Source organism: Heterocephalus glaber, unplaced genomic scaffold, assembly GCF_053883595.1.
Source record: "Heterocephalus glaber isolate CG9 unplaced genomic scaffold, H.glaber_assembly_v1.0 deba00001608, whole genome shotgun sequence".
Classification (NCBI taxonomy): Eukaryota; Metazoa; Chordata; class Mammalia; order Rodentia; family Bathyergidae; genus Heterocephalus; species Heterocephalus glaber.
The window spans coordinates 8,450,006-8,475,778 of record NW_028258379.1 but is presented as its reverse complement, the minus strand read 5'-3'; the positions used below and the strand labels follow the sequence as shown (position 1 = coordinate 8,475,778).

At 44.4% G+C, this 25,773-nt stretch overlaps 2 protein-coding genes across 12 annotated transcripts in view; one reads left to right on the top strand and one right to left on the bottom strand.

Annotated features, from left to right (window-relative positions):
- The first annotated feature begins 1,918 nt into the window (after positions 1 to 1,918).
- Positions 1,919 to 18,324, top strand: Pigh (phosphatidylinositol glycan anchor biosynthesis class H). Of its 5 annotated transcripts, none has more exons than XR_002390526.2 (7): positions 1,919 to 2,196; positions 8,646 to 8,855; positions 11,674 to 11,754; positions 13,796 to 14,037; positions 16,964 to 17,120; positions 17,466 to 17,544; positions 17,886 to 18,324. XR_002390526.2 is itself a non-coding variant. In XM_004837355.4 (4 exons), exons 1-4 carry the CDS (start codon positions 2,017 to 2,019, stop codon positions 13,886 to 13,888), a joined length of 567 nt encoding a protein of 188 aa, XP_004837412.1. In that variant the 5' UTR covers positions 1,925 to 2,016; the 3' UTR covers positions 13,889 to 14,127. The 5 variants fall into 5 exon arrangements, 1 of the variants encoding a protein (XP_004837412.1); XR_002390516.2 differs by having other exon boundaries at positions 1,924 to 2,196; positions 11,671 to 11,754; positions 13,796 to 13,906; positions 16,967 to 17,120; XR_002390519.2 differs by having other exon boundaries at positions 1,924 to 2,196; positions 11,671 to 11,754; positions 13,796 to 13,906.
- The window catches only part of Plekhh1 (pleckstrin homology, MyTH4 and FERM domain containing H1), a 43,346-nt gene continuing 32,126 nt past the window's right edge, over positions 14,554 to 25,773 (bottom strand). For 4 of the 7 annotated variants that reach the window (XM_013067579.3, XM_087195300.1, XM_021247462.2 and 1 more), the window contains 12 exons: positions 25,258 to 25,370; positions 24,491 to 24,667; positions 24,144 to 24,241; positions 23,483 to 23,660; positions 22,855 to 23,010; positions 21,737 to 21,837; positions 20,951 to 21,092; positions 19,672 to 19,814; positions 19,437 to 19,566; positions 17,842 to 17,928; positions 17,416 to 17,562; positions 14,554 to 16,531 (listed from right to left, as the gene is read on the bottom strand). In XM_013067579.3, the coding sequence (XP_012923033.1) occupies positions 16,370 to 16,531; positions 17,416 to 17,562; positions 17,842 to 17,928; positions 19,437 to 19,566; positions 19,672 to 19,814; positions 20,951 to 21,092; positions 21,737 to 21,837; positions 22,855 to 23,010; positions 23,483 to 23,660; positions 24,144 to 24,241; positions 24,491 to 24,667; positions 25,258 to 25,370 (1,634 nt within the window). In that variant the 3' untranslated portion in view covers positions 14,554 to 16,369. Of the gene's footprint in view, positions 16,532 to 17,415; positions 17,563 to 17,841; positions 17,929 to 19,436; positions 19,567 to 19,671; positions 19,815 to 20,950; positions 21,093 to 21,718; positions 21,838 to 22,854; positions 23,011 to 23,482; positions 23,661 to 24,143; positions 24,242 to 24,490; positions 24,668 to 25,257; positions 25,371 to 25,773 lie in introns of those variants that run through there. The other 3 variants (XM_087195299.1, XR_015445004.1, XM_087195301.1) reach the window with 3 other exon arrangements.

Genomic DNA, 25,773 nt, shown 5'->3' with positions numbered 1-25,773 from the left:
TGCATAGGATTTCAAAGAAAACAAACTGAATTAAAAGATATTTATCAAAAATATATATATTTATCAAAATATTTTGAAAATGTTATAGTACAGTCTCTTTATTGACTCACTAAATAACAAGATCTAGTAGTACCTCTAATAATTTTTGCAATTTTGAAGTAGTAATGGACATTACATTTTGAGATAACTATAATGATTATTATGAGATGAAAATATTTGTTTTTTCTATCAGTGACAAAAATCACAAGTACTGTTTTTTGTTTTTTCGGTACCAGAGACTGAACTCAGGACCTTGAGCTTGCAAGGTAGGCGCAGCACCACTGAGCTAAATCCCCAGCACAAGTACTGTTAATACAAATTGGTTTGTTACCTACATTCATAATCAGAGGAAATGTTACATTTCAAGTAGAAGTTTATGAAACTAAAGACAAAACCCTGATTCTCTCCAGGGAGCTAAAGTTAAGAATGTCAAGACTAACCCAAGCTTGGAGGTGCACATCTGTAATTCCAGCACTTGGGAGGCTGGGGCAGAAGGATTGCTGCACAGGTAGTGAGACTCTATCTCAAAACAAAACGAAACAAGAATGCCAGGACTAAAGTTTCTCCGAAACATTGACGTACTTCTATATGTGACAATATGTGTCGTTTAAAATTTTTTTATCTTTCAGGTTTTCTACAATAAGAAAATATCACTTTTACATTATAAAAAAACATTAAGAGGGATATATTACTTAGATTCAGAGTACAGAAATAAAATTGGAAAAACAAAAGAATGCTTGAAGGAAATTTTTCAGGAAGGAAGGGGGAGGGAGAGAGAAGGGAAGAAGAGAGATAGAGAATATGTGTATGAAGATGAAATTGAGCCTGATTTTCATCTCCGAGACTTGATCTTTATGCCATTTATCTTTATACACAAAGCGATCATCTCTTTAATGCCTAATGCTGCCGTTGCTCAGGGCTGAAGGACCACAACTGTTTCACCAGGCCACAAACCACTCTTGGGCCAAATCTGAAGTAAAAAGGGAACCAACCCATAGGATATTTATTACTCATGGGTTTAGTAATTTCGTTGTCCAAACTTCTGCACTTCCCCTCCTGCTCTCGTACCTCACAGCCAGGACTTGTCTGCCTACTCCATGCTCCAGGCAGTAGACTGGAAGAGGGAATTCCCAGGCAGTGAAACCCAAACTTTTTACCAGGTGCTACAAGAACCTCCTGCAATCTCACCCTTATCTGCTTCCCCAACTCAAAACTCTAACCCAAGCACCAATCTCTTCGGCATTTGGGCTCCTTCAATATTCAAGGTAAATTCATTCCAGCCTCAGAGCTTTTCTTGGTCCTTCTTTATGCCAAATTTCTTCTACAGAGCGCCGCAGTGTGGCACCTGGTCCAAGGTCTTCAGAGACCTCTTCTGGCTGCCTCGGGAAGTCCCAGGTCCATCTCTACCAGTCGGCACATTATTGCCAACACCATCTTAAGTTGTTTATATATCGTTTGTCCTACTAGAAAAAAAAAATACTTGAGGCAGAAACCTTGTCAATATCTTTGGCACATAAAACTGCTTGGCACAGGAATGAAGGAGTGGAAGAATGAACCCTAGTGGACCATCTCCTTGGCGCTCATCTGGTTTAGCAACAGAAATGTTTGTCGAGTGAAAGGACATTAACAACTTTCATTAGTCCGCATGTGTTGTCTCCCTACGAATCCTTGGAAAGAGGCGATCAGACGCGGCCTGAGAGAGGACCGGGGATTTAGCTCAGTGGTTCCGCCGCCTGCCTCACAAGCTCAAGGACCCGAGTTCGATCCCCGGTACCAAAAAAAAAGAAAAAAGAAACACAGTCTGAGCCGGGATCGGAAGCACGAAGGCCCCCAAGCCCTACGCGCGGTTTTTCCGTACGCAACTGCGGCTGCGCGGAGCGTGGGGCGGGGAGGGGCAGACGTGCGTTCGGAGCCGGCGAGACCGCGCCTGTCCGCGGGTGTGCTAGAGCGGCGCGCCTGGGTTCGAGTGAGGAAGCCATGGAGGACGAGAGGAGCTTCTCGGACATCTGCGGCGGCCGTCTGGCTCTGCAGCGCCGCTACTACTCGCCGTTCTGTCGAGAGTTCTGCGTCAGCTGCCCTCGGCTCTCTTTGCGCTCTCTCACAGCTGTCACTTGCACCGTGTGGCTGGCGGCCTACGGACTCTTCACTCTGTGCGAGGTAACTGCCGGCAGGGCCCAGCCCGCGCTCGGGTGCGGCGGCGCAGGGATGGGAGGGTGGAGTCCTGACCTCGCGTCGGACCCTGCAGTCGTGGGGTACGAGGCGGGGACTCCCTGGTTCTCGGGACCACTCTGCTGGACAGCTCTTTTCACTAAGTTTGGGGCTCTGTGGATCTGCCCAGCACTCATCTGTTCTAGCATGGCCTAAAAGCTTCACTTCCACGTGCTCTGTGTAGCACGCGTGCACAGTTCTTTAATCCCACGAGTTCAGACAGGTGTCAAGTGGAGCGTCCTCGTCCATCACACAGAAGTGTCACGGCTAACATGTCTTCTGTGTAGACTTCCACAAACCGTTTGCCTCTCCACAAGTGGGTGTTTGTGTGCACCGGTAGTGTTGCATTCTCCCTGACCTGTAGTTCTCAAGGCAATTTAATCCTCCCTTCTCCCAATCCTTTCCTCAATTTCAAGTGTGTTTTCTAACGAATTACGAAATTTCAGACACGAGTGGTTTCTATGCTCAGTTTCCAGCCTCGTTCCAGTTTTCTCTGAGCCTCAGAGTTCACATCTCTAAAATAGAATTAATTTCAGAGTTCACATCTCTAAAATAGAATTAATATCTGCTTCAGAAAGGCTGGCGTGGTAGCGCACGCCTGTAATCCCAGCACTCTGGAGGTAGAGGCAGGAGGACGGCAGCCAGTTCGAGGCCACCCTGGGCTAAATAGTGAGTTCAAGGCCAGCCTGGACTACATAGCGAGCTCCTTTCTCAAAATCAATAAATAAAGAAAATAAAGAAAAAAGTCTATTTCATAGTATTATGAGGGTCAAATGCAGTAACTTTGTGGCGGTTCTCAAATAAAAAGAATCAGAAAAGAAATTTAAAAAATAAAAAGAATCGTCTGAATTGTCCTTTTCAGGATGAGTTCTAGTTTCTTATATAGTATACTTAAATAATATATTATTCCAGAAGTGATTTGACCACAGCTAAGTTCTTCAGGTCTATTTATTTCTGTAATTTGCATATTGTTTCCATTACTGTACCCATTGGCTTCTTTGATATACTGTATTTTTCAGAGCTATTTCAAAGCTTAGTAATTTAGCATAGAGTAGACAAAATAATATTGCCTTAATTTTTTTTCCCTTTGGTTTTTTTTGAGACAGGGTCCTGGTATGTAGCACAGGCTGGCCTTGAACTTGTGGTAGTCCTCCTGCCTCAGTGCTGGGATTACAGGTGTGCTCCACCATTCCCAAAGACTGCCTTAATTTTTTTTTTTTTTTTGGTACCGGGGATTGAACTTGGGACCTTGCACTTTCGAGGCAGGCACCGGAACCACTAAGACTGCCTTAATTTGTACCAAATTGTTTCTACAAGTTTCTTCGTAAGTTAGTTGAAATAATTGACTTAAAATCCCTTCCAATTTAATTTATAACATAGTTGAACTTTGATACTAGCCTGAGGTCTAGCCAAACAGGGAGGAGAAATGCACTGAGTACCAATTGCTATACTGAATTCCTTATTTCTACCTTAGAAAATTAAGGCTCAGAAAGTGACAACTTGCCAGTAAGTGACAGATCTGGGCTTCAAACTCAAGCCTCTCTGACTTTGAAATCCTTTTTTCTATTATGCCGTAGATATACTTATCTTAAGCAAAATTTTTAAATAGTGTTTTTATGCCAGCTTCCTTCTAATACTTGTCTCTTTCATCCTAATAATTGCCCCAGTTATCCCCAAGTGCCTTGAAAGCAAATGACTTATCTTCTTTAGTGTCTACTCCAGCACTTCTTTAGGGCTCTGTGTTGTACCAACATTTCTTATCTTTCCTCCTATTCAGAATATCCATGAGAGTAATAAATATCTGGAGAAGAAAACTGATTGAAGGGATTTACTCATGTATGTAGCTTAACTCTGACTTAATGAATATTGAGTTATTTAATTCCAGACAGAAAAAAGAAGTAGAAAAAGATGCAAGTAGTTAGGACATTTTGAGCAGGATAATGTTATTAGAAACCTGACATCGATCAAATCCCCTAAGCTCTTCATCCTTTCATTACTTCCTGGTTTTGAATTCATAGCTCTGTTGAAGCTACAAGTTTTTACCTCATTTATTCCAACTTGGAATGTTTCCTCCTTTTTCTTCCAACTAATTATTTAATATCTGTCAACAGCCACCACATTCTCTCTCAAGCCCTGCTTCCTTGAAAGTCTTCATGGGATCTCTCTCTGTCTCTCTCTCTTTCTCTCTGTCACACACACACACACACACACACACACACACACACACACACACACACACACACACACACACACTTTGGTACTTACAGTCAGTATCATAGTATTCTCCAAAATTTTTTCTATGTGTTAACCTGGCCACTGATAAATCTGTATGGGTTGGGACTGAAGTTTATTCCTCTGTATTCTTCCATAAGACACTGTCTGCATAAGGCAATTAACTCAAAGTAGATCTTGGATCATCGGAGGCTGAACATTAAATCCTCCTCTTTTTTCTTTTTTGTAAAAAAAAAAAAATTATATATCACAGAGGTCAGCAATCTTTCTTTAAAAGGCCAAATATGAGTAGTAAATATTTTAGGTTTTTTTGGTTCTCGGTCTCATATTATTGTTTTTCTTTCTTCCTACAACTCTGTAAAAGACTAAAAATCATTCTTTGCTCAAGGTGGGTCAGAAAAAAACAGACCAAAAATTTGCAGGTTCCTGATCCAGCAGTTACTAAGTGTTAGGTTCTGTCAAACCAGAGCTAGTTAGATAAAGTGGTAAAAACATTTTATTTAGAATCGGGTGGTAGCACACACCTGTAATCCCTGTACTCTGGGAGGCTGAGGCAGAGGGACTGCAAGTTCAAATTCAGCTTGGGCAACTTAGTGACTTATACCTTGTGTCTAGATGTTCCCTCAAAGCCTCATCCAATCATAGATGGGGCTTTTAAGAGGTAGGTGAATCTAGAGTATGTGATGCTGAGATTAAGGGTGTGATACTGGGATTAGGGTGCGTGATTACTAAATTAGCCCACTGACTGGTTTGGCATAGTTCTGGGAGTGAATAGTGGGAAAGTCTACCCTAGGTGTGTGAGTGCTACCTACCCTAAGGGCAGGTAGCCTGGATAGAATATAAGGGACAGAAAGAGGGCTGCTGTTGCTTTTCACTTGCTCCTTGCTGCTTTGCTGCCTTGTCGCTTGCTGCCTTCTGCCTGCCATGAACTGTTTCTCCTCTGCAATGCCCCTCTGCCATGCCACCCTGCCTTGGAGCCAGCCTACTATGAACTGAAACCTCTACAAACTGAGCCAGATGAATCTTTCATTCTTTGATTTTGGGTGTCAGGTATTTTGTCTCAGCAACAGAAGTGTAACTGAGTGACTTACTGAGACCTTTTGTTTTGTCTCAAAACAAAAAATAATAAAAAGGTGGGGATGTAGCTCAGTGTGAAGGCCCTGGGCGCAATCCCCAGTACCTTCAAGAAAACAACAACAACAAAAATAGGAACTACTGAATAGGGAAAAAGAGACTTCAGTATAGAACTGGTCTCAGTTCCAAATATAGCACGGGCAAGTGAGGATTTATAACCATGGAACAGGATGGAGATCAATGGATGGGAAATGACTAAAAAGGAGCATCAGGAGCAAGGTAGAATTTGTCTGAATTGACTTGTCAAGATTCTTGTAGAAGTCAGTTAGTATAGTTTAGAGGTGGAATCTCCCCCTACCTTTCCCCATCTCTTTTGGTACTGAGGATTGAACCCAGGGCCTTTACACTGAGCTACATCCCTGGACCTTTTTTATTTTTCATTTTGAGACAGCGTCTCACTCAGTCACTAAGTTGACCAGGACTGGCTCAAATTTACAGTTCTCCCCACTTCAGCCTTCCAGAGTTGGGATTACAGGCATCCACCCCCACACTGGACTAAAGCATGTTATAAGGGCTTGGGCTTCAGTTTGGTGCTTATTGGAAGGTGGTGGAAACTTTAAGAGGAGGAGCCTAGTGAGAGGTATTGAGTCACTGGGGGCATGCTTGTCACTGGCTACTGTGGGTTCTTAAAGGAAATTAAAACTAATGCACAAATTTATAGGAAAAAGCTTTAATTAGAAAGTAAGATAAAATGGTAAGGGAATTTAGCTAACAAAGATCAGGCCGGCCCTTAGCAAAGGAACATAAGAAAAACAGGAAAGGACTTCAGTTTGAGCAGCTGGAGGGGGCACACTGGATGGAGGGGATTAGACTGGCCCAGTCAAAAAGGCAGGTGGCCGGCTTTTAAAGATTAGCTGGGGGGCTGGGGTCTGGTTGATCATTATTTCAGTCCTTGTTTCCTAGCTCTGAAATCCCCACTGATTGAGAGGCATTCTGTTCTCATGAAATGAGTGTCTCTGGTGGTTTGAGTCATGTGGGGCTCTGTTCTTCCTGGAATGCAAGCCCTGACAGATTTAGGACAGTGGTTGAAGACTTCTGAATTTAGTTCTGAACCTCTTATCTTGGTGTTCTCAGTCTTGAAAGGGAGTGAAATCATGTAAATTCAGAGCAATTCAACTTGTTTCACCAACTTTTAGACACTCCCTAAATGATCAACATATCCATACAAAGAGCTGAGAAGGGATTTGACCCGAAGATTCACGGTAACACAGGGTACAAAATGAAGGTCAAGCTTTGTCCTACTTTTAGTTACCTATTAGACAATTGTAGGCCAAAGGGAAGAGTCAGAGTTTTTAGCAAAAACTGATTTTAAATCCCTGTCTTAGGAGAAAACAAATTAAGTTTTTACTGAGTAACAGGCTAAAGGCTCGGGATTCTGCCTGTTCCCGTCTCTTTGGTGGACTCTGACAGCCATGATGGTGTCAGTGTGACACCAGTCTCTTCCTCTTTTGGTTCCTGATTGCCATGGGGGAGCAGCCTGCTTCATGCCATGTTATACTGCTTTGCCCAGGACCAACTGACCATGGGCTGAAACTTGCAAAACTGAGCCAAAATACACCCCCCACACACACCATCTCTCTTGTGTTGGGAATTGAATCTAGGGCCTTATGGATGGTAGGCAAGTCCTATACCGCTAAGATATACCTCCAGTCCCAACCTTTCCTCTTTTGAAATTGTTTGTCTCAAGTATTTTGTTACAGTAACAGCTGATTCACATAGCAAGCCAGGGTTATCATATACCAAGGGTGAGAGTTCTCTCAACTGACTCAGCAAGGTCCTTGCTACAACTGTGCAGTGCAGGTCTAACAAAGACAGATCCGTAGGTCATGGTGTAGAAGGCTTAAAGGAGTCTGACTAGAGTCAGTCAAGGAGGGTGTCTAGTCAGTACAAAGAATAAACAAACACTAGGAATGCAGTCCAAAATTACTGAATTTCATTGATTCTAGGTCATCAGTTACTTTTTCCTTTGCCAGCTTTCTCAATTGTAGCTTCTGGGGGAAAAAAAAATATGCCATGTGAAAAAAAATACACTAATAAAAAGTTCAACTTCTGAAATGTCAAAAGGTTGTAAATATGTCTTAGATTCACAGGAATACATAACAGCTACTGTTTTTTGAGGCTTTAACACAACATTTAGTCACAGTCACCTGAGAATAATTCAGAACTGAGACAAATGATAAGGACTTTAAATTAACAAAAGAAGTCATGAGGTAGGAATGCTCCAGAGTTCATGTGAGAGGTTCCTTTAATTCTGACTCTTTTCATCTTCCTGTTCTTCCACCCTGGCTATACTCTGCTAATCCTCAGACTAGCTCCCCACTTTGTTTTGTTTTGTTTTTGGTACTGGGGATCAAACTCAGGACCTTGAGCTTGCAAGGCAGGCAGTGGCACCACTGAGCTAAATCCCTGGCTAGCTTCCCACTTTGTCTGGCAGAAGTTATAGTAGTTCTGGCATCTAAATCTCACAGTGAGGAGACCTTTCTTCCCTCTTTATAAGATACTCTCCCTTTACAGCACACCTCTTGCCCCCATCTCATTGACAGAATTGTGTCACATGCTTCTTTCTGTGCCAATCATGATTCACTCCAAATTCTATTAAGAAGGATAAGTGGCCATTTATCAGGTGAGGAGTAGTATCTTATGCTGTGCTAAGCACTTTACAGTTGTTCAGTCTATAATTTTCTGCTATATATTCCTCTGAGGGAACACAAGAAGAAAAGATCTGGACTCCTAAGTTATAATTTTGAAAGAAGAATTTCTGAGATTGATGTGATAGTGCATATCTTGCTAGAGGTTCTTCCCAGACCTGTTCATTAATAGTTGGGATTCATTTTACTGTATACTTTGATGGGCCTACTGATCCCAAATAAAAGTGATTTTACCTTCTTCCATTCATGTTCCGTGTTCCCCTGATTGTTCAACTCACAGCAGAGCAAGGGCCTTTTACCCCTTTGCATAGTTGACTTTTACAGCAGATACATGCAGAGGGCCACTTGGTAATCTTAACCACCTGTGTCTGGCTTTCTCTTCAGAACAGCATGATCCTCTCAGCTGCCATCTTCATCACTCTCTTAGGCCTGCTTGGTTACCTCCATTTTGTAAAGATTGATCAGGAGACTCTGTTGATCATTGATTCTCTTGGCATCCAGATGACGTCATCTTATGCTTCAGGCAAAGAAAACACCACCTTCATAGAGATGGGCAAAGTCAAAGACATTGTCATTAACGAGGCTATTTACATGGTAAGTGTTTAAGTGGTGAGTATTACAGTCCTCTCTGAGGGGAAGTCTGTTCCTAAGACTGTTCCTAGATAGAAACTGAGTCTTTTTTTTTTTTTTTTTTTTCTTGCTCCTGTACTGGGGATTGAACTCAGCGCTTTCTGCACTGAGCTACATCTCCAGCCCTTTTTTGTTTTATTTTGAGACAAAGTCTTGCTAGGTTGCCCAAGCTGGCCTTGAACTTTCAGTCCTTTTGCCTCATCCTCCCAGAATGCTGGGATTACAGGTGTGTGCTACCATTCCCGGCTTAAACTTGGGTCTTAATGCCTAAAGTATTTGATGTTGCAGAATTAAATGTGAGGACCCTCTGTTTCAGTGCTTTTAGCATTTCCTTTATTAGCATATTAAACCATAGAAGTGAAACCTATATTGAAAAGAGAAGCCCCTTTACAGTCATGCTTCACTTAGTAATGGGACATGGTCTGAGAAATGCATTGTTAGACTGCTCAGACATAGTAGAGTATATGTACACAGTGTAGGTGGACAGGTCACTGAGCCATGACCTCGGAAAGTAGTTGAGAGCCAGTCGATATGAGACGTGTGAGGCTGTTGCCAGCATAACCTGCCATACTCCCTTACAGTGAACTTTTTTATAAGTAGAGGTACTCTTGTGAGCCACATATGCCATTAATATAGACTGACATGTTTGTCTTTCCAAAGTGTCAGATTTTATTGGATATCAGTCGTTCACAAGCTACATCAGTGTCATCAGCTTTACTTTCACTGTGTACTACAGATTTCACAGGTTTCTTCGTACTATAGTTGTGACCATGGCAACTGCCAGGTGTTTTTGTTTCATTCCAATCTTAATTATTAATACCTTACACTTAAATATCTTAGCACTCAAATCACATATCACACAGAAAATAGTAATGTTTAGGTTATAGAAACAAAAGAACAGGCTGTAGGATTTAAAAGACATGGAGAGAGCAAAAGCAAAGAGTTGCTACAAATGCAAGAGTCACTGGAGGTAGTGAGGTATTGGTCAGTAACTCAGTAGTGGAGCTGTCGAGGTGAAGGGTCTGGGTGGCTTTGAAGTGAGCAGTGTCAAAGGGCAGGGAAGAACTGCCCTGAGCCAAGGCCACTTGGTGGTTTGTGGCCTAGCACTCCCCTGGGCAGAGGCCATGATGTGTACACCAGATGATGGGTCAGTGTGCTGTGTTACTTAGGCAAGCCTCTTGGATTGAGGTGGCTGCATCATTTGTTGGTCTGATATGTTTGATAAGCTTCCCAGCCTGGTGTCTCTGATGTGATCCAAGAAGCCCTTGTTTTCTGTGTGTCTCTGATTTAACTTAATAAACTCACAGATTTTTTATTTTTGGTACTGGGGATTGAACCCAAAGCTCTCACACTGAGCTACATTCACATCCCTTTTTAATTTTTATTCTTTTGAGACAGGGTTTCACCAAGCTACAAAGCTACCCAGGCTGTGCTTGAACTTATAATCCTTCTGCCTCATCTTCCCAAAGTGCTGGGATTATAGGCATGTCTTACACTCAATATTTTTTTTTCAATTTTTGATACAAGGTCTTACTAATATGTAGTCCAGGCTGGCTTTGAACTTGCTATGCAGCCCAGGCTGGCCTCCAATTTGAAATCCTCCTGCTATAGCCTCTCAAGTGCTGGGATTACATGCATGCACCACCACACCCAGCTAGTAATTTTTTATTAGCATGAATCTGTGCCTTATAGTTATGCCATGCAGATGGTGGTTGTTTCCTTGTATAGCAAGATGCAAGGTCACTCCTTAGCATTTGTATCCAAAATGGAGTAACTCAGGACAAGCTGCAGCTGGAAAGCTGCTGCTCTATATTCTAAATTAACAATAAAAAGTAGTATAGTACATGACAAATTAATAACTATTGTTTATTATCAGTAAGCATATGTTCTATACATAATTAGATGACTGGCAGCACGGTGGTTTGTCTACATCAGCATCATGTAAGAAACACATTACGCTGTGACATTATGATGTCATTAGGTGGTAAGGATTTTGCTGTTCTTTTATAATCTTATAGGACCACTGTTGTATGTTGACTAAACATGTAGTAAGACTATTTTTAAACAGACACAGATTTTCATGGACAGGAGGTTTGTATTTCAACTTTATCTTCTAACCCAGCATCAAAATCATCTATTCCCCCAACCTTTTTTTTTTTTTTTTTTTTTTTTTAAGGCGATGGGGTTGTCTCACTCTGTTGGCCAGGTTGGCCTCTAAACCCCAGGGTTGAGCAATCCTCCTGCCTCAGCCTCTTGAGTAACAGGGCTTATAGGTGCATGATGATATACATGGTGTTTTAGGGGGTGGTCAGATCATTTTATTGAGGGACTTGGAGGTGGGGAGAAAGGGCTGGAGAGACACTGAAGGAGACAGTGAGATTAAAAATCCTTTGTCAGGGCTGGATTTCTCTGGTTTTCCCATGGTGGAATGGGGCTTTTTAAATTTTTTTGTTCTTTATAGAATTACATTTCTCACCCACTTCAAGAGCTATCAAATATTCTGCTACTTACAGAAAGCCATTTATGGAAAAGTTTTTGAGTGTTTCATTGAAGAAAAAAACAATACAAAATGAAACTGGGTGTGATGGTGCATGCCTATAATCTTAGCACTCTGGGAGGCTGAGGCAGGGGATTGCAGTTTGGAGCCCAGTCTGGGCAATTTAATGTCTTACCAAGACCCTGTCTTAAAATGTAAAAAGGGAGTGTAAAGGTCATAGGTTCAATCCCCAATACCGCCAAAAAAGGAGTTTCACTTAGATCTCGTTTATTTTTTTCACAGCAGAAGGTGATTTACTACCTCTGCATTTTACTGAAGGATCCACTGGAACCACATAAGATATCTCAAGTAGTACCTGTCTTCCAGGTGAGCACGGAACAATTTTCCCTTCTCACTGAAATCCTGCCTTTTCCTCTTCTGCATGTCCAATGCCACTTATGTTCAGTAGGAACATAGATGTTGTCAGAACATCTGAAGATACCTGACAGCTAATTTCAGTAGGAATTAGGATTTTAGTTATTTCAGCCTATCTCTGAGGAAAAGATGGGCTTTCCAGAATATTAGGAATTCAGCTGGGTATGGTGGTACACACCTGTAATCTCTGCATTCTGGGAGGTTGAGGCAGGAAAATAAAAAGTTCAAGCCCAACTTGGGCACCGTAGCAACTTTGAGACCTTACCTCAAAATTAAAAAACTAAGAGCCAAGGATATAATTCAGTGCATAGGCCCTGGGCTCAATCCCAGTACCACAACCAATCAATAAAATTAGGAATTAATGCAAATTTCAGAGAAGAAAAGTGAAACATCCAGTAACTTCTGCCTGTAATTCATTGTTTCAGGCCAGGGATTTAGCTTAGTGGTTCCACCACTTGCCTTGCAAGCACAAGGTCCCAAGTTCGATCCCTGGTACAAAAAAAAAAAAAAGCTTATATAATTCACCGTTTCTCTGTCTACAAAACCCCATTCATCTACTTTGACTTTCTCAGTCTACCAATGTACAACTTTATTTAGAAGTTAATGAAGTACATTTGCTATTTTACATTATTTTGTGTGGGTTTTTTTGGTACTGGGATTGACCCCAGGGCCTTAGCACTGAGCTACATTCCCAGCCCTTTTTCATTTGTTTTTGATAAAATCTTAGTAAACTGCAAAGTTACCCAGGCTGGCCTTGAACCTGTGATCTACCTGCTTCAGCCTCCTAGAGCCCTGGGATTACAGATGTACATCAACATACTCCTGTGTCTTATTTTTTAAACCATCTAATATGTATCTTTTTACAAAGTCATTATACATTACTAGCTTTTTAAATCATGCCCAGGTTATTTTTTGGTTTGCTCTTATAAAAATCATACAAATCTGGTTATAATAAATTATTTCATAGGTAATTATGTATTTCTATATAACCCTACCATACTGCCTTTCCTTTTTCACAAGTTTTAAGACAGCTGAACTAAAAATAATTACATTATAGTTCACAATTATTTTATTAAACCCTACAGTTTCATACATTTTTATAGTGTTTGAGACTGAACAAGTGGACTTTGTACTTGTTTTTCTATGCTATATTGCTAGTTTAACACATAGATAAAAGCATTTTATAATTACTAAATTTAATCTCTGTAAATGATAGGCTTTTCATATTTCCTTGTAGGTATCACCTGTCATTTCATCTTATTCTAAACTATCTCTTCTATTAGTAAAGTGGAATCTAGATATTGATTATACATTTATAACAATTCTTTGTATATTCTGACTAGCAAACTTTTATTAAATATAATTTTCAAATGATGAGAAATGGAAAAAATGGAAATAAAGTCTGTGTAAATAGGGAAGGGTGGAGGGCTTGAAGGGAGGGCTAGCAATGGGGAAAAAATAAGAACCAAGATGCATTATGTAAAGGTACAATTCCCAATGAGAAATGTAATTGTGTTGTATACCTACAATGTACCAATAAAAGAATTTAATAAAAAAATATAGAGAGAGATATAATTTTCACATATAATTGTCCCATTCTGTGGCTTTTAATTCAGTTGCGTTACATTTCGTAGAACAAAATATTTTTCAGAATGTATATATTTAATCTGCATTGTCTTGTCTCTGAGGCTTGCTTCATAACTTGTGACCCCTCCTGACAGGGCCTTGTTACTCTTTTTTTCTGTCATAAAATTCAGGCAGATTAAAAAGCTCTCTTTGAATCTCCCACTTTACACAGTCCACAGGCTGGGCTGTGGGCTTAGGTGCGAGTCTCCCAGCAAGGCTCTCTGAGGCTTGAGCTTCCTGCCTCTCTGAGCTCACACTTAGGCCATTTAGACCCTGATGTGGGTAGGACAGTAAGGGTGCACATGGATGAGCACCACTAAGCTCTCAGATTCACCCTGACTTTGCATTTCTCCCCTTTGGAATTCAGAGTGCCAAGCCCCGGCTGGACTGCTTGATTGAAGTGTACAAGAGCTGCCAAGAAGTTCTGACACACCAGAAAGCCACATCAACAAACCCATGAGTTCCCAGCATTCAGAAGGCCAGTACCATCTTCCAGGGGAGATGGCTCCTAAGCTGTAGTGGCTGGTTTGTCTCCACTGCAAACCACCAGGTGGACATAGTCCTAGGAACCAGAATGGATGGAGTGGGTCTCAGATCACTGTAGAGCAGGTGACTGGAAATCTGACTCAAAATATTTCTGTATTATAATGTTCCTCTTGTAAGGTTTTGCCTACTTTACTAAACAAAGTGCCACCTTTTCTTTTTTGTCCTTTTTTTCAGTACCAGGGATCTAACTCAGGACCTTGCGCTTGTGAAGCAGGCACAGTGCCACTGAGCTAAATCCCTGGCCCCACCTTAAGAATTTTGACACAATATATCAAAATTAACATGGCCAAGAGCACTTTGTGAAATTCCTAAGCACATTCAAATTTACTTTGTGTTGAAATTTGTGGTGTAAGACATTGGGAAATCAGTATCAGATCTTAAGAGAAAGGTATAATTTCCACCTGCATAGTACCCCTGCATAAAGGTGAAGGGGAAAAAAGTCAAGCTCTTCAAGTACAGGTTAGGAGGAATAAATGTCCTATAAAAGACTACTTTATGTCTACTTAGCTCCTGTGTTCTGTACAGGGTTAATCTATCATGACTCAGTAAACAGAACTCATCCTTAAATATTCACAATAATTGGTTCACAGACAGCTGCTTTTTATTGACAAACATGGTCATGGCATTTCAGCCATGGGCATCAAGCACATTTCAAGACACTTTTGCTAAGAGGGATGAAACAAAAAAATTTAATAAACTAAGAGAAGGTCTTGAAGGGTCAGGAAGGAGAGATAGTAAGGGAAATAGTTTGATCCCCAAATTCAGTATGAACACAGCTCCATGCTTGGGGACCCTGTTTCTAAAAACTTCCTAGGTAGACAATATCCTTACTGGCCTAAGAGATGCTTGGGATACCAAACCAGAGCTGTAATCTGCCTTTTACACCAGCCTTGGAGGTTATCCAGGAGCCTGTGGTTGTGATGTGTGCCTAGTATGAGGTAGAAATGTCCAGCTAGACCGTCAAACCCTGGCAGGAAGGCAGAAAGGAAAATGGCTGTAAAGCTTCCTACCTTGCAAAGTCTAGTTCATTTATAAGAGGCAGAGACTCATGCCTCTTTTTTCATCATTCTCAGTTTAAAAGGTAAGAGAGGGAATGCTTGCAGCAGCTGAGGTGTTCAGATAAGCTAGTTCCAACCTTGTAGTTTTTGCAGTGTGCCACATACACACATTGTTGAGGTTAAAGCCTTGGTTTTGAGGTGTTCCTGCTAAACCCAGTTTTCAGCACTTACAAATGGCAAGGCTGCCCTAGAGCTATGAAATAAAACTCAGTTTCTTAGATGTTGGAAAATCAGAGTATGAACTCTTTCGTTTTGGAGTTTTTTGGGAGGGGAGGTAAATAGCATGTCACCCACACTCAATTAGAAGACCTGAGTTGAGGGAAATTATGATGTTCTCAAGTAGGCAAAAGGTGAAAGAAGCTTTCTCCTTTCACATGGTACTCTTAGGCTGGGGTAGATAGCACATACATGCCCTGTGCGTCCAACTAATTCTCAGTGGAAGTTTGCCAGAAGCCTTGAGGAGCGTCCCCCACCCCTGAATGAGGTGAGGTCGTCTTCTGTGTTCCTGACTCATCTTCAGTGGCCTCACCGAGCAGCAGAGGGCATTTGTTTAGGCTTTGAGAGAGCCAGGAGACAGTGGCCCCCCTGTCCTTCAGCAGTGGAGCACAGCCTTTACTGAGCCCTGTCTGGCCATTAAGTGAGACAGGGAGAGGTTGGACTGGACCTGTCTCTGCCCCTGCTTGGACAGCGAGTGCTTCTGGGGTCAGCTTCCAGCCCAGTGTGAGGCAGAAAGCTTGAATCTGAGCAGGAATAGAGTGTTGTCCCACAGGGATTGAGGCTGCTCACCTCAAGGGGCTCTGTAGGTGCCTACTCACCAGTAATGGAAAAGTTACTCTATCTCTTTTTCTTTAGACCTGCCCATACGTTTCCCACTTGGGAAGAGAAGTCCAGTTTTAGTGAGTTCTACACTTTTGTAGAGTTGTCCTATTCTGTACAGAAATATACAGGAAACTTCAAGTATAAATCCCCACATAAGGACCATATACAATATAAAAATATTAGTTCCCGAGAGTATCAGTGCAGAAGCCCCAAGTACAGCACTGCTGACCTCAGTATCAATGGACTTTCCCTGTCTGTGTCTAAAATCAGGTAGCATCCAGAGTCAGTATTTTTGTTAAAAAAAAAGGCAAAGTGGTTCTTACACTCGTCTGAATCTGTAAAGGCAGGCCCTTATACATTACACCACACCCAGAGAGTAAAGGTTTTACAGTCAGAGAACAACTGGGGGGTGGGGTGGGGTGGAGAGGGCTGTTAGACCCATCACAGTATCAAACTCCAGGATATAATCTAATCCCAGAGGTACCAATGCTGGTGGGGAAAGGGGTTAACAAAAATATTCACAGCAATATTGGCCCCTTGGTAGCACAGGAAACAGAAGCAAAAAACTGTTGTCCATCCAGCTCCCTTGGCAGGTGTGCTGCAGGCAGGTAGGTTGGTGAGTTCACAGTTGCAGAGCAGTGGTTCATGTAGCTGGCCATGATGAAGGTAGCTTCTGCAATCTGAGGACAGAATGAAGGAATTGAACCAGCCTTGACATGCTGGCTTTCTACTGTTATTTGGGTAGATAACCTTCCTGGGCTTTGGTTCTTTCTCTCAAACTACCCACCTGGGAGAAAATGTTCAGAGGAGATCATTGCTGAGGTTCAGGGGCCCAGTGGAAAGAGGCCCTGTTGGTCTGGAGATCTTTGAAGATGAACAGGGCCCTCCCAAGAAATGGAGGGCCAATGTTCTGTGCCAAGGCAAGAGTGCCTTGGAGAAGGGGCTCTGTATCCTCTCCTTTGGCAAGGGTGGTATTAAGAGGAGTGTGGCAAACTTCAGGATTAAAAGTGGAGAACAACGTGGGTTCCTTACAGAGGGAGTCCAGGAAGAGTAAGTCATATTTCTGAGCCTTATAATTGTTATTTATGCTGGTCAATGTTTCTTTTACTTAGTAGGAACAACACCTTAAAGCAAAAGAGGTCTGTTGCTGTCTTCATAACGAATGAGGAGCACTATGGAGACTGACTAGTGTTGAGGCAGCAGAACCTGAGCATAAGATGAGAGCACCTTAAAGGCCCTAACCGGGGCCTGCAGCAAGAAGACAAACAGGTGGGCACCAACTCAGATCTGAATGGTATTGTGGCTCTAGAGAATTGTAAAAGAGCATAGTAGTGGTGGGACCAGAGTTAACTCCTTCCCAGCAGCCCCTTTTCCTACCAACTCAACAGTGACACTGAGATGCATTGCTCCCTGAATCCTTTCGACTGCTGATTACACATAAGGCCAAAAATTGTACTGGGACAGGGTTAACTCTCAAGTCCTACTGTAACCCATTTCCTCTCTAAGCCCCACACTCACCTCCTCATATCACACCAAAGTAAAACATAGCAGCAGTCAGACCCACCTTGGGAGCAGCCATTCTGAAGATCAACTTGTCAATGTGGCCTTTTCCAGAGCTCTGGTCTGGAGTGGATCTGATCACAAGCATGAAGTCATCCCTGCAGCCACCAAAGGTTGTCAATGAAGAGTACGGGTAAGTGACGTGCACTTGCTGTGGAAAGGAGCCAGTGAGTTCTAGGGAAATTCTGCCCTATCTCTTCTAGACATTCGTAGCATTAACCCAGAAGGGAGAACCTCAAAGTGGTCATGACTTAGAGATTTATATCTCAAATATGTATAGGCCACATTTAGACTGCAGGGCAGCACAGCTTGGGTAGGGGGTGGAAGTGGGGAAACCATGGTCACGTAACTCAGGCCTTTGAGTCCAGGGCGAAGACAAGACAGAGCTCGGAGGGAAGAAGGGTCAGAAGCAGCCCCCTACCCCCCATACCATAGTGTGGTGGTCCAGGATGCTAACACCATCTTCATTCACAGCAATCCACACCAAAGTGTTCTCCTTGGATGACAGCTGGGCAGGCTGCATAAACAGAACAGTCCCATCAGGCACATCCACAGAGATTCTGAACTGCATGTACTGGGATCTGCTAAGAACTGATTTTCAAGCACCTCATCTCAGAAGACACTGAAAGTGGCATTTGGACAGCATATAGCATACAGAACGAATGGGCAAGGCTGCTGTAACAGGAGGCATCTGGCCACCTACTGACCATCCCAGAGGTGGAGGAGATGATATCCTGTTGGGTGGAAAGCCAAGGGCTGCAGAATAGAGGCTATCCACACATGACTGCTATCTACATGGGGAACGGGCTGTTTTCTTCTGGCTCTCAGAAACAGTAGCCCACTCAAAGTGCAGCTTGCCTCAGCTGGTTTCCTAGGGGCTGTAAATAAAATAAAAAGCAAAAATGCAACCTTATGGGCTTTGGGCTCTACCAGTGAGTTTGTGACTATTTGGTGGACCTTTCCTGCATTTTTTCATTGCCTGGGCTACAGAAAGGTAATTCAGAAGATCTCCCTCTCCTACCCAAAAGGCCAGAGAGGTTTTTCAAAGCTTTTTCCAGCCTCCCAGACCAAGTGGGCTTCCATTATATGCCTTTATAACACCTCTGTACTTTTCTTTCATAGTACTTATGACCATTTGTTTAAAAAAAATCTGATAAGTACATAGATGGATGGAAAGAAAAACTGAGTATGTATATGACTATTTTGTATCTCCCACCAGATAGGAAGCTTGATGAAGGTTAGGACTGTGTCTGATTTGTCCACTTTTTATAACCTAAAACAACTACCACTAGACATAGAAGCTAAACAGCTGTTTATTGGATGAACGAATGTCCATTTTCTGATCTGTAGCTTCTGTGAATGTTCTCATATTCGGCTTATGTCTGTGATTACAATGCCTGATCACAGGATAATGTCTGTGGCTACCTATAAAGTTCATGCACAGGGGCTGGGGATTTAGCTCAGTGGTTTTGCCGCCTGCCTTGCAAGTGCAAGGTCCCAAGTTTGATCCCCTGTACAAAAAAAAAACAAAAAAACATGCACACCAGACACCTGGTGAGGAAAAGCTCCAACTGAAATTACTATTGGCCTCCTGGCCTTCATACAGAGGTGAAATTAACTGTTGCCTGAGTAGTTCTAATCTCCATGTGTGCCGTGCTAAACCAGCAGAAATGTATTTGTTTAGGTTATACACTGTTCTTTCAAACTTTATAAAAACACATAGCATTAGATTATTATTTTCAGATCTGTGTACAAATTAGTTGACCCTATCTCTTTCAGAAGTAGCACTGAGAAGTCAATAAAGAAACAAGAAAATAAACAATGAATCACACCTCCCTTTGGGAACATGGGAATTTGGAGTAGTCCAGAAATAGGTGGGGAGATGGCAACCCCTAGTGGTTATTAGTGTGCAGGTGGGGACTGCAGGACTGGCTCAAAGGTGACCAGATGGGGAAGGCAGCTCCAGGAAAAACTTAATCTAGGGTACATCTGAGGGTGTTGGCTGCTCCTTCCATTGGTTCTTACCTGAGCAGCAAAGAGCTTAGCACCAAACAAAGGCCATTTCCGGGCCACGGTCAGGTAGGTACGGGTGTACTCAGCCAGGGAACAGCCTTGCAATGATGTCCACTTTGTGGCCAGCATATTTGCCAGATGCCTGGTTTGGGTGGGTGGAAAGAAATGCCAGTCAAGTGCCAATATGTTTTCATGGCTCTGGTGTCTCTCCACAGTGACTCCCCACAAGACCTTGCAGCCTACATACCTCAGCTGTTCAGGAGGAGCACCATGTCTGTAGTGCCTTGGGTAGAACCTGTCTAGGACCTGCTGGAGGAGATGCTGAGCCTTGGCAGGGGGTGTGCCCCCAGGGCCTGGCAGGATAGGCTTCTCCATGTGCCCATATTCTATCTGTAGTAGAAGCACACGAGAAGACATCAAGAGTTTGGAGGTGGATGGGGCCTGCTATGTGCTGAGGGGAACTAAACCATCGTTTTACAGGTGGGGCGTCAATGGGCAATGTGAAAACCCTTGTGAACAGACCCTTTAATTCATGTTTCACAGATACTAGAGAAACAGCCTTTGGATCCTTGAATATTAGAGATTCTCTAGACCAACTCTTGTTTTGTAGCTAAGTGTCTTATCAAAGACAGTTAATTCGTGCCAGATAAAGGAAAACTGGAAATTGTAGTTTCTAATCCAAAATATGGGTTACAGATTGAAGATGCTACAGATCGGATCCTAGAGGACACCAGCATTTGGAGTCAGACACCTCAAACCCCATCCCTGCCATTTACCAGCTCTGTGAGCTTCCATTTCCTCATCTAAGTGAGAGTGAGAATTACATGGGATATACATCTCAAATGTTTAGCACAGGGTCTGCTGCAGAGTATTCATATTGATGTTCATAATTATAAAGATCAACAATTATTTCCCCTTCCGCTTCAGCATGTAGATCCAGGCTATTTCTTATGGTAACCATGGATATCCCAGATACCTCTGGTCAGATGGCCTCCTAAAGCTAAGGAAGTTAAAAGTCTGGGCCTGGGATTTAGCTCAGTGGTTCCACCGCCTACCTCGCAAGTACAAGGATCCGAGTTCAATCCTCAATACCAAAAAAAAAAGAATGTTAAAAGTCTGAATGTGTGTTCTTTTAATTCTTCTGAATTTTGGATGGCTTATAAATTTTAGCACATATATCCTGGGATATACATTAGCCAAGTATCACACTGAGTACAACCTGGTGGAGGCATCTAGGGAAGTGTTTTTCTTTTAAGTGTACAGATAGCATGTACAAGTGAAATGACTTGGCCAAGATCCCACATTGCAAAGCAGCTAGGACTCAAACCCGCCTCTTGGATTCCAGTACAGCCTTCGGCAGATAGCCTGGATCTGCAGTGGGTGAGAAGCTGTGCTGTGTAGTGTGCTGCTTCCCATACTCGAAACCTTCTGGGTGCCTCAGATGTGCAGAAGCTCCTGTTTTCAGGTTGCACAGTGATTCCACCCAGCAGCCCCAAGGTGGCATCCCGACCCTCCTGCTTCCTTACCTGGGCCATCAGGCTGGCCATCTCAAGAGCCAGTTCCTTGCTGACTGGAAACCTCCCTGCCACTATCTCTCCATTGGTCTGGTAGGCGAGCAACAGCCGCTCTCGCTCCGTCTCCCCTTTGACATGACTCCGAAAGTGCAGCCTACAGGGAACAGAAGAAGCCAGGTCTCAGCTGGGACCCTAGTGAGGATGAAGCTTTCTCTGGATCTGTTTATCTTGATTTCCAAAAGAGAAACTACTCTTCATACCATTTGTGAGACTATTTTCTATTGCCCCAGAAAGCTGTAACCAGGTATGACAGAGGAGATGCAAGGCCATGAAGATTGAATACATCGTTAGACTTACTGGATTTGGCAAGGGAAATATAGTACATAGAATCAGATGAGTTAAGATTCCAAGAGTCCAATGGAAGGGATTTTCTTAAACTGATAGAAAGTCAGGCTGTCTACTTGTGTATTCTCTGGAATTTGTAGAGGAGGTATTCTTCAGCCTTAAATATCTGGTACTCATAAAACGGCATTCCTATAATGTAACACATGCACCCATCCCATTAGGTTGGTGTGATTTTCTGTCAAGTGAGTGGGTGTGTGTGCGCACATGTGTGTGCACCTGTGTACAGACAGTGTGGGGAGGGCTGCCAGGCTGGGCCTCAGCTAATGGCCATCAGGCAGGGTTGTATCTGTGGGTCTTTCTCCCTGTCCCGAAAAGGCCACCCAGTTCGGGAGAGGATGAGCTGGCACCCAGTGGCAACCTCAAGTCCACCCACACCTGGGCAGCACTCAGGACCTGTTCTTGTACATCAGCTTCACGATGCGTGTCCCCCCCTCAGACTTTCCAGGGTGCAGCTCCTTCAGGGCTTGTTCCCACTTGGAGATGGCATCACAGATCTTGAAGAGGCCAAAGAGGAACATCAGAAAAGCCCTTCAAGAACAGAACAATTATCTAGCCAAGACTGGACTGAGGCAGAGCTGCAGGAGGTTCCTCCCAACAGGAGCTGCCCTGTGGGGCCTCATGGTCCCAGCACCCAGTGCCTGTGACTCACTCACAAACAAGGAAGTAGAAGGCAGCTGGGGCAAGGTGAGCAGCAAAGCAAGGAAAGCTCTCCCACCAGCCCTAACAGCCAAGGGACCGCCCTGGAGCTACACAGGCTCCAGTCAAAACCCATAGCTACCTAACTCTGGCTCCATTTCCATTCCACCACCTCATTCTCCTCTTCAAATACACCCAAAGGTCTAACATGTAACAAACCCTTACAGGTGCCTGGACATTTATGAGGAAGATATGTGGCAGTTTTTCAGGCAATGCTGAAAGACTAGATGCCTTTATTCTGCCGCTGTAAAGAAAGAAGATGCTAGAGCCAAATAATACCAACAGAGGGCTGCAGCATGTTCCCACAAATGCTTAACACCAGGGCACTAACTCCAGACCACAGCACAGTTCGGTTGTCAGTCCCATTCAAGGGGCTTTACCTACAGACGTACTGTAAGGACTGACTCCTTAAAATGGAATTGGACCTATAAGCACAGCAGAGGCCCTGACAGACGGTAAAAGTGGGGTGCTGGTGCACCACAGGGCACCCAGTGGGTCTAGGAACAGAACTGTCCACCTATGGGTGGGCAGATGTAACTGGCGACAGGCTTGGTGGGGCCTCACTGTCCCCACACTAAGCTGAGAAGAAGCTCCTCGCCTGGATGTTATGTGGCCAAGGGACGCAGGCTTTGGGGATTTTGTGAATATGCAGCTTTTCTCTTGCCTGTATAGCTGGCTATATTTGAGGATGGCACAGACATGCACATTGTCTAACACTTGGGCTCAGCAACAAAGGGACTGCTGAACAGTCAGAATCCCACTGGATGTGCTCTGTCTCCACCACCAATATCCTTGAGCAGTGGGGAAGCTATCACCTTGACACTCCCCTGCAGGCAGTGCTCCAGGTCCCTGCCAGAAGGGTCATCTGTCAAGAGGGCAAAGCCAGACTGGGATGACTTCCTCATGCCTGTCTCCTGGTTCAGCCGCTGCAGAAACTCGTCAACTGTGGAGGAGCCATCAAAACCAACCACCTGGAGGAGAGAAGCATTCTCACTCTTAGAGTGAACTTCCTGGGGTGCTTTCTATGGCTTGTGGAGGGGCTGGCGTACAGCAGGTAGAAAGGAGCAAGGGAAACTGAGAAGCTAAGGTGAATTCCATATTCCTATACAGAAAGTGTAAGGAGGTGTAAGGAGCTGGACAGTGGTTTGGTCCCTCCACTGTCACTCTTTTGGGGGCTCTGGCTCATGCTACTTTCTTGTTCAGTGCCTCAGCTTCCCTGTCCAATCAATGAGTTCAAAAAGTCTATTTCGAGGCCCTTGGATGATTTAAGCTCTTTTGTCCTTATGCACTGACTCTAACCACCCCATTCCATACCAAATCCTAGGCCCACTCCTTTTGTTGGTTTGCTATTAAGGAGGCTTAGCACCCACCTGGCCAACAGTGTTCTCCCCTAGAAAGAGATGTACGAAGACTCGGGGCAGGAAGCATGCCCAGCCCCCTCACCTGGTAAGTCCCGTTGGCAAAGTGCACAGGGATGCTGAAGGGCAAAGAGTGGTGGAAGGGGTTTCGCAGCAAGATAGACACCACTTCCATGTGTGACGGCCTGGCCTCCCGCTCTCCTGTCTGTAGGGTCCGCTCCACTGCCCGCTGGCAGTAGGTGGCATACTGGCCAGTTTCATTTCTAAAAAGGCAGGGAAAGGAAGAGGGGAACTAGAACTCTGCTCATCGCTAACTCTGGCATCTGGGATGCCTACCCAGACTAAGCCAGGACCAAAAGTGTAGCTGGGGCAGACTGTGAGCCCTGAAGGGGTGTTGTCAGTCAGGGCTTACCTGTGGCAGGTTACTAGCAAAATGTTTTCTTGCAGAAGCCAGAAGAGCGTGGCAACAAAGGGAACATGTAGGGATAATTTGGGAGCAATGTGGCTCACATTTGAGCCCCTATAAACCACCCAGGGACACACAGATTGGCGTGCAGAGAAGCCTAGGTGTGCCCACATTTCTAGGTGCCCAATTCTTTTCAAAGTAATGGTTGGAGTCTCTCAACCCTAAGCAAATTTGACAGGGGAGGAGTGATTTGCTCCATCTAGTCTCCCCCTTGTCTCCCCTTTTAAAATCATGCCACAGCCACTAGTGCTGGAGCAGCAGAGGAAATGTGGCCACTTACCTGGGATCCGCATGGCGCTGGAGCTGCTGTTTGACATACCAGAGGAAGTGATGCTGAGGCAGGAAAAGTGGGGCGCACAGAGCCAGAAGCTGCCAGCACTGCCAGGGGACACAGGGTGAGTGCTGGGTTTGCAGCACCCCTGCCCTGGCTGTCCTCGCTGCAAAACCTTCAGCACTTCTTCCCCACATCACAGCCTGACCATCTGTGAGTACCAGACAGAGCCATCCCCACAACGGCAATCACACAGTGTAACTGGGCCCAGACGCGCAGCCCTGCTGAGGAAGCCTGCAACCCAGAGGCTGGCCATTGGCAGGTGCTCAGTTGTGCCTCCCTGGGGGGCTGCCCACCTGCATGAGAGAGTACTTCTGAGGTGGGCGGCAGCTGGTCTGCTTCATGAGCTGGCAGTAGATCTCACTCTGCAGTTCAGGGTGAACGAGGCAGACCTGCAGCACCGTCTGCGCCAGGGACACATGGTAATCTACAGAGGCAGCCTCCACAGGCACGTTGATGAAGAGCTGGCAGGACTGGGAAGGGAACGATAGTGGGCACAGGCAGGGACAGGCCCTCGGTATTGTCCTGGCAGTGTAGTGACATCTCTGACCACAAGCAGAGCCTCAAGGCAGGCTCATGTTTCCGAAGCTTTTAACAGGGGCTACTTTCAGACAGAAATCTCTCTGTTTGGATGTTTCCATTACATAAGCAAGACATTAGCTTGTTTACATAAGAAAATTCATTTTTTAAAATATAGCACATTCATATGGCACAAAAAACATTCTCAAATAGGTCAGAATCTCTGCATCCCAAAAGCAATGGAACCCTGGCCTTTCCTGTTAACTACAGGAGACAGGCAGCCCCAAGGGAGCGGTTTCCCTAGCATTTCCTGACATCCAAGGCTCCTCCCTCCCCATAGGAGGTTTATGTTCTTGCCGTAATGGAAGCTGTGAGGATTCTGTGGGACTTTCTTTGCCCTCCTCTCTTGTTCCCTCTGTGAGCGACCCCTAACCCCATGGGTGGTCTCCTCCACGTATCACCATTGTGGGCTCAAGCTGCTCCAGGCAGAGCCTGGGCACATGGGCACCACCAGATGGTGGACCTGGGCTCACTCCCACTTTACCTTGAAGAGCTTGAGGGCCTCCGTCTGCAGAGCCTCAGAGGGCAGGGTGGTGAGGGAGGTGTACAGTCCGTCTTTGCTATAGCACAGAGTGGGGTGCCTCCAGAGGGGCGAATCTGCACAACACCAAAGAGCAGCAGTAGTTACCACACAGAACTTGCCTCCCACACACCCGCGCCAACTTTGGAGCCCAGTGGTTGAGGGTGAGGGTTGTGCTTGGCTCATCATCCACAGACTGCAGTGTATGCAGTCGTGCAATGTGCACACTCACAAGCATGGCTGTACAGGAAGGCAGCTACCACTTCGCTGTGGAGCTGCAGTAGGGGTGAATGAGAAAGGCTGTGGGTGTGTCTGAGTCATACGCATGTGCAGGAGAGGCCTCTTCCTTCCAGGGTCAGATCAGGCTGGAGGGTGTATATGTCAGGCTGAAGCAGACAAGCCTCGGAGCAGAAGGAAAGGGTGTGTGTGGTATGGGCCACAGTTGCTGAAGGACCTGAGAATCAGTGTCAAAATGTAGAC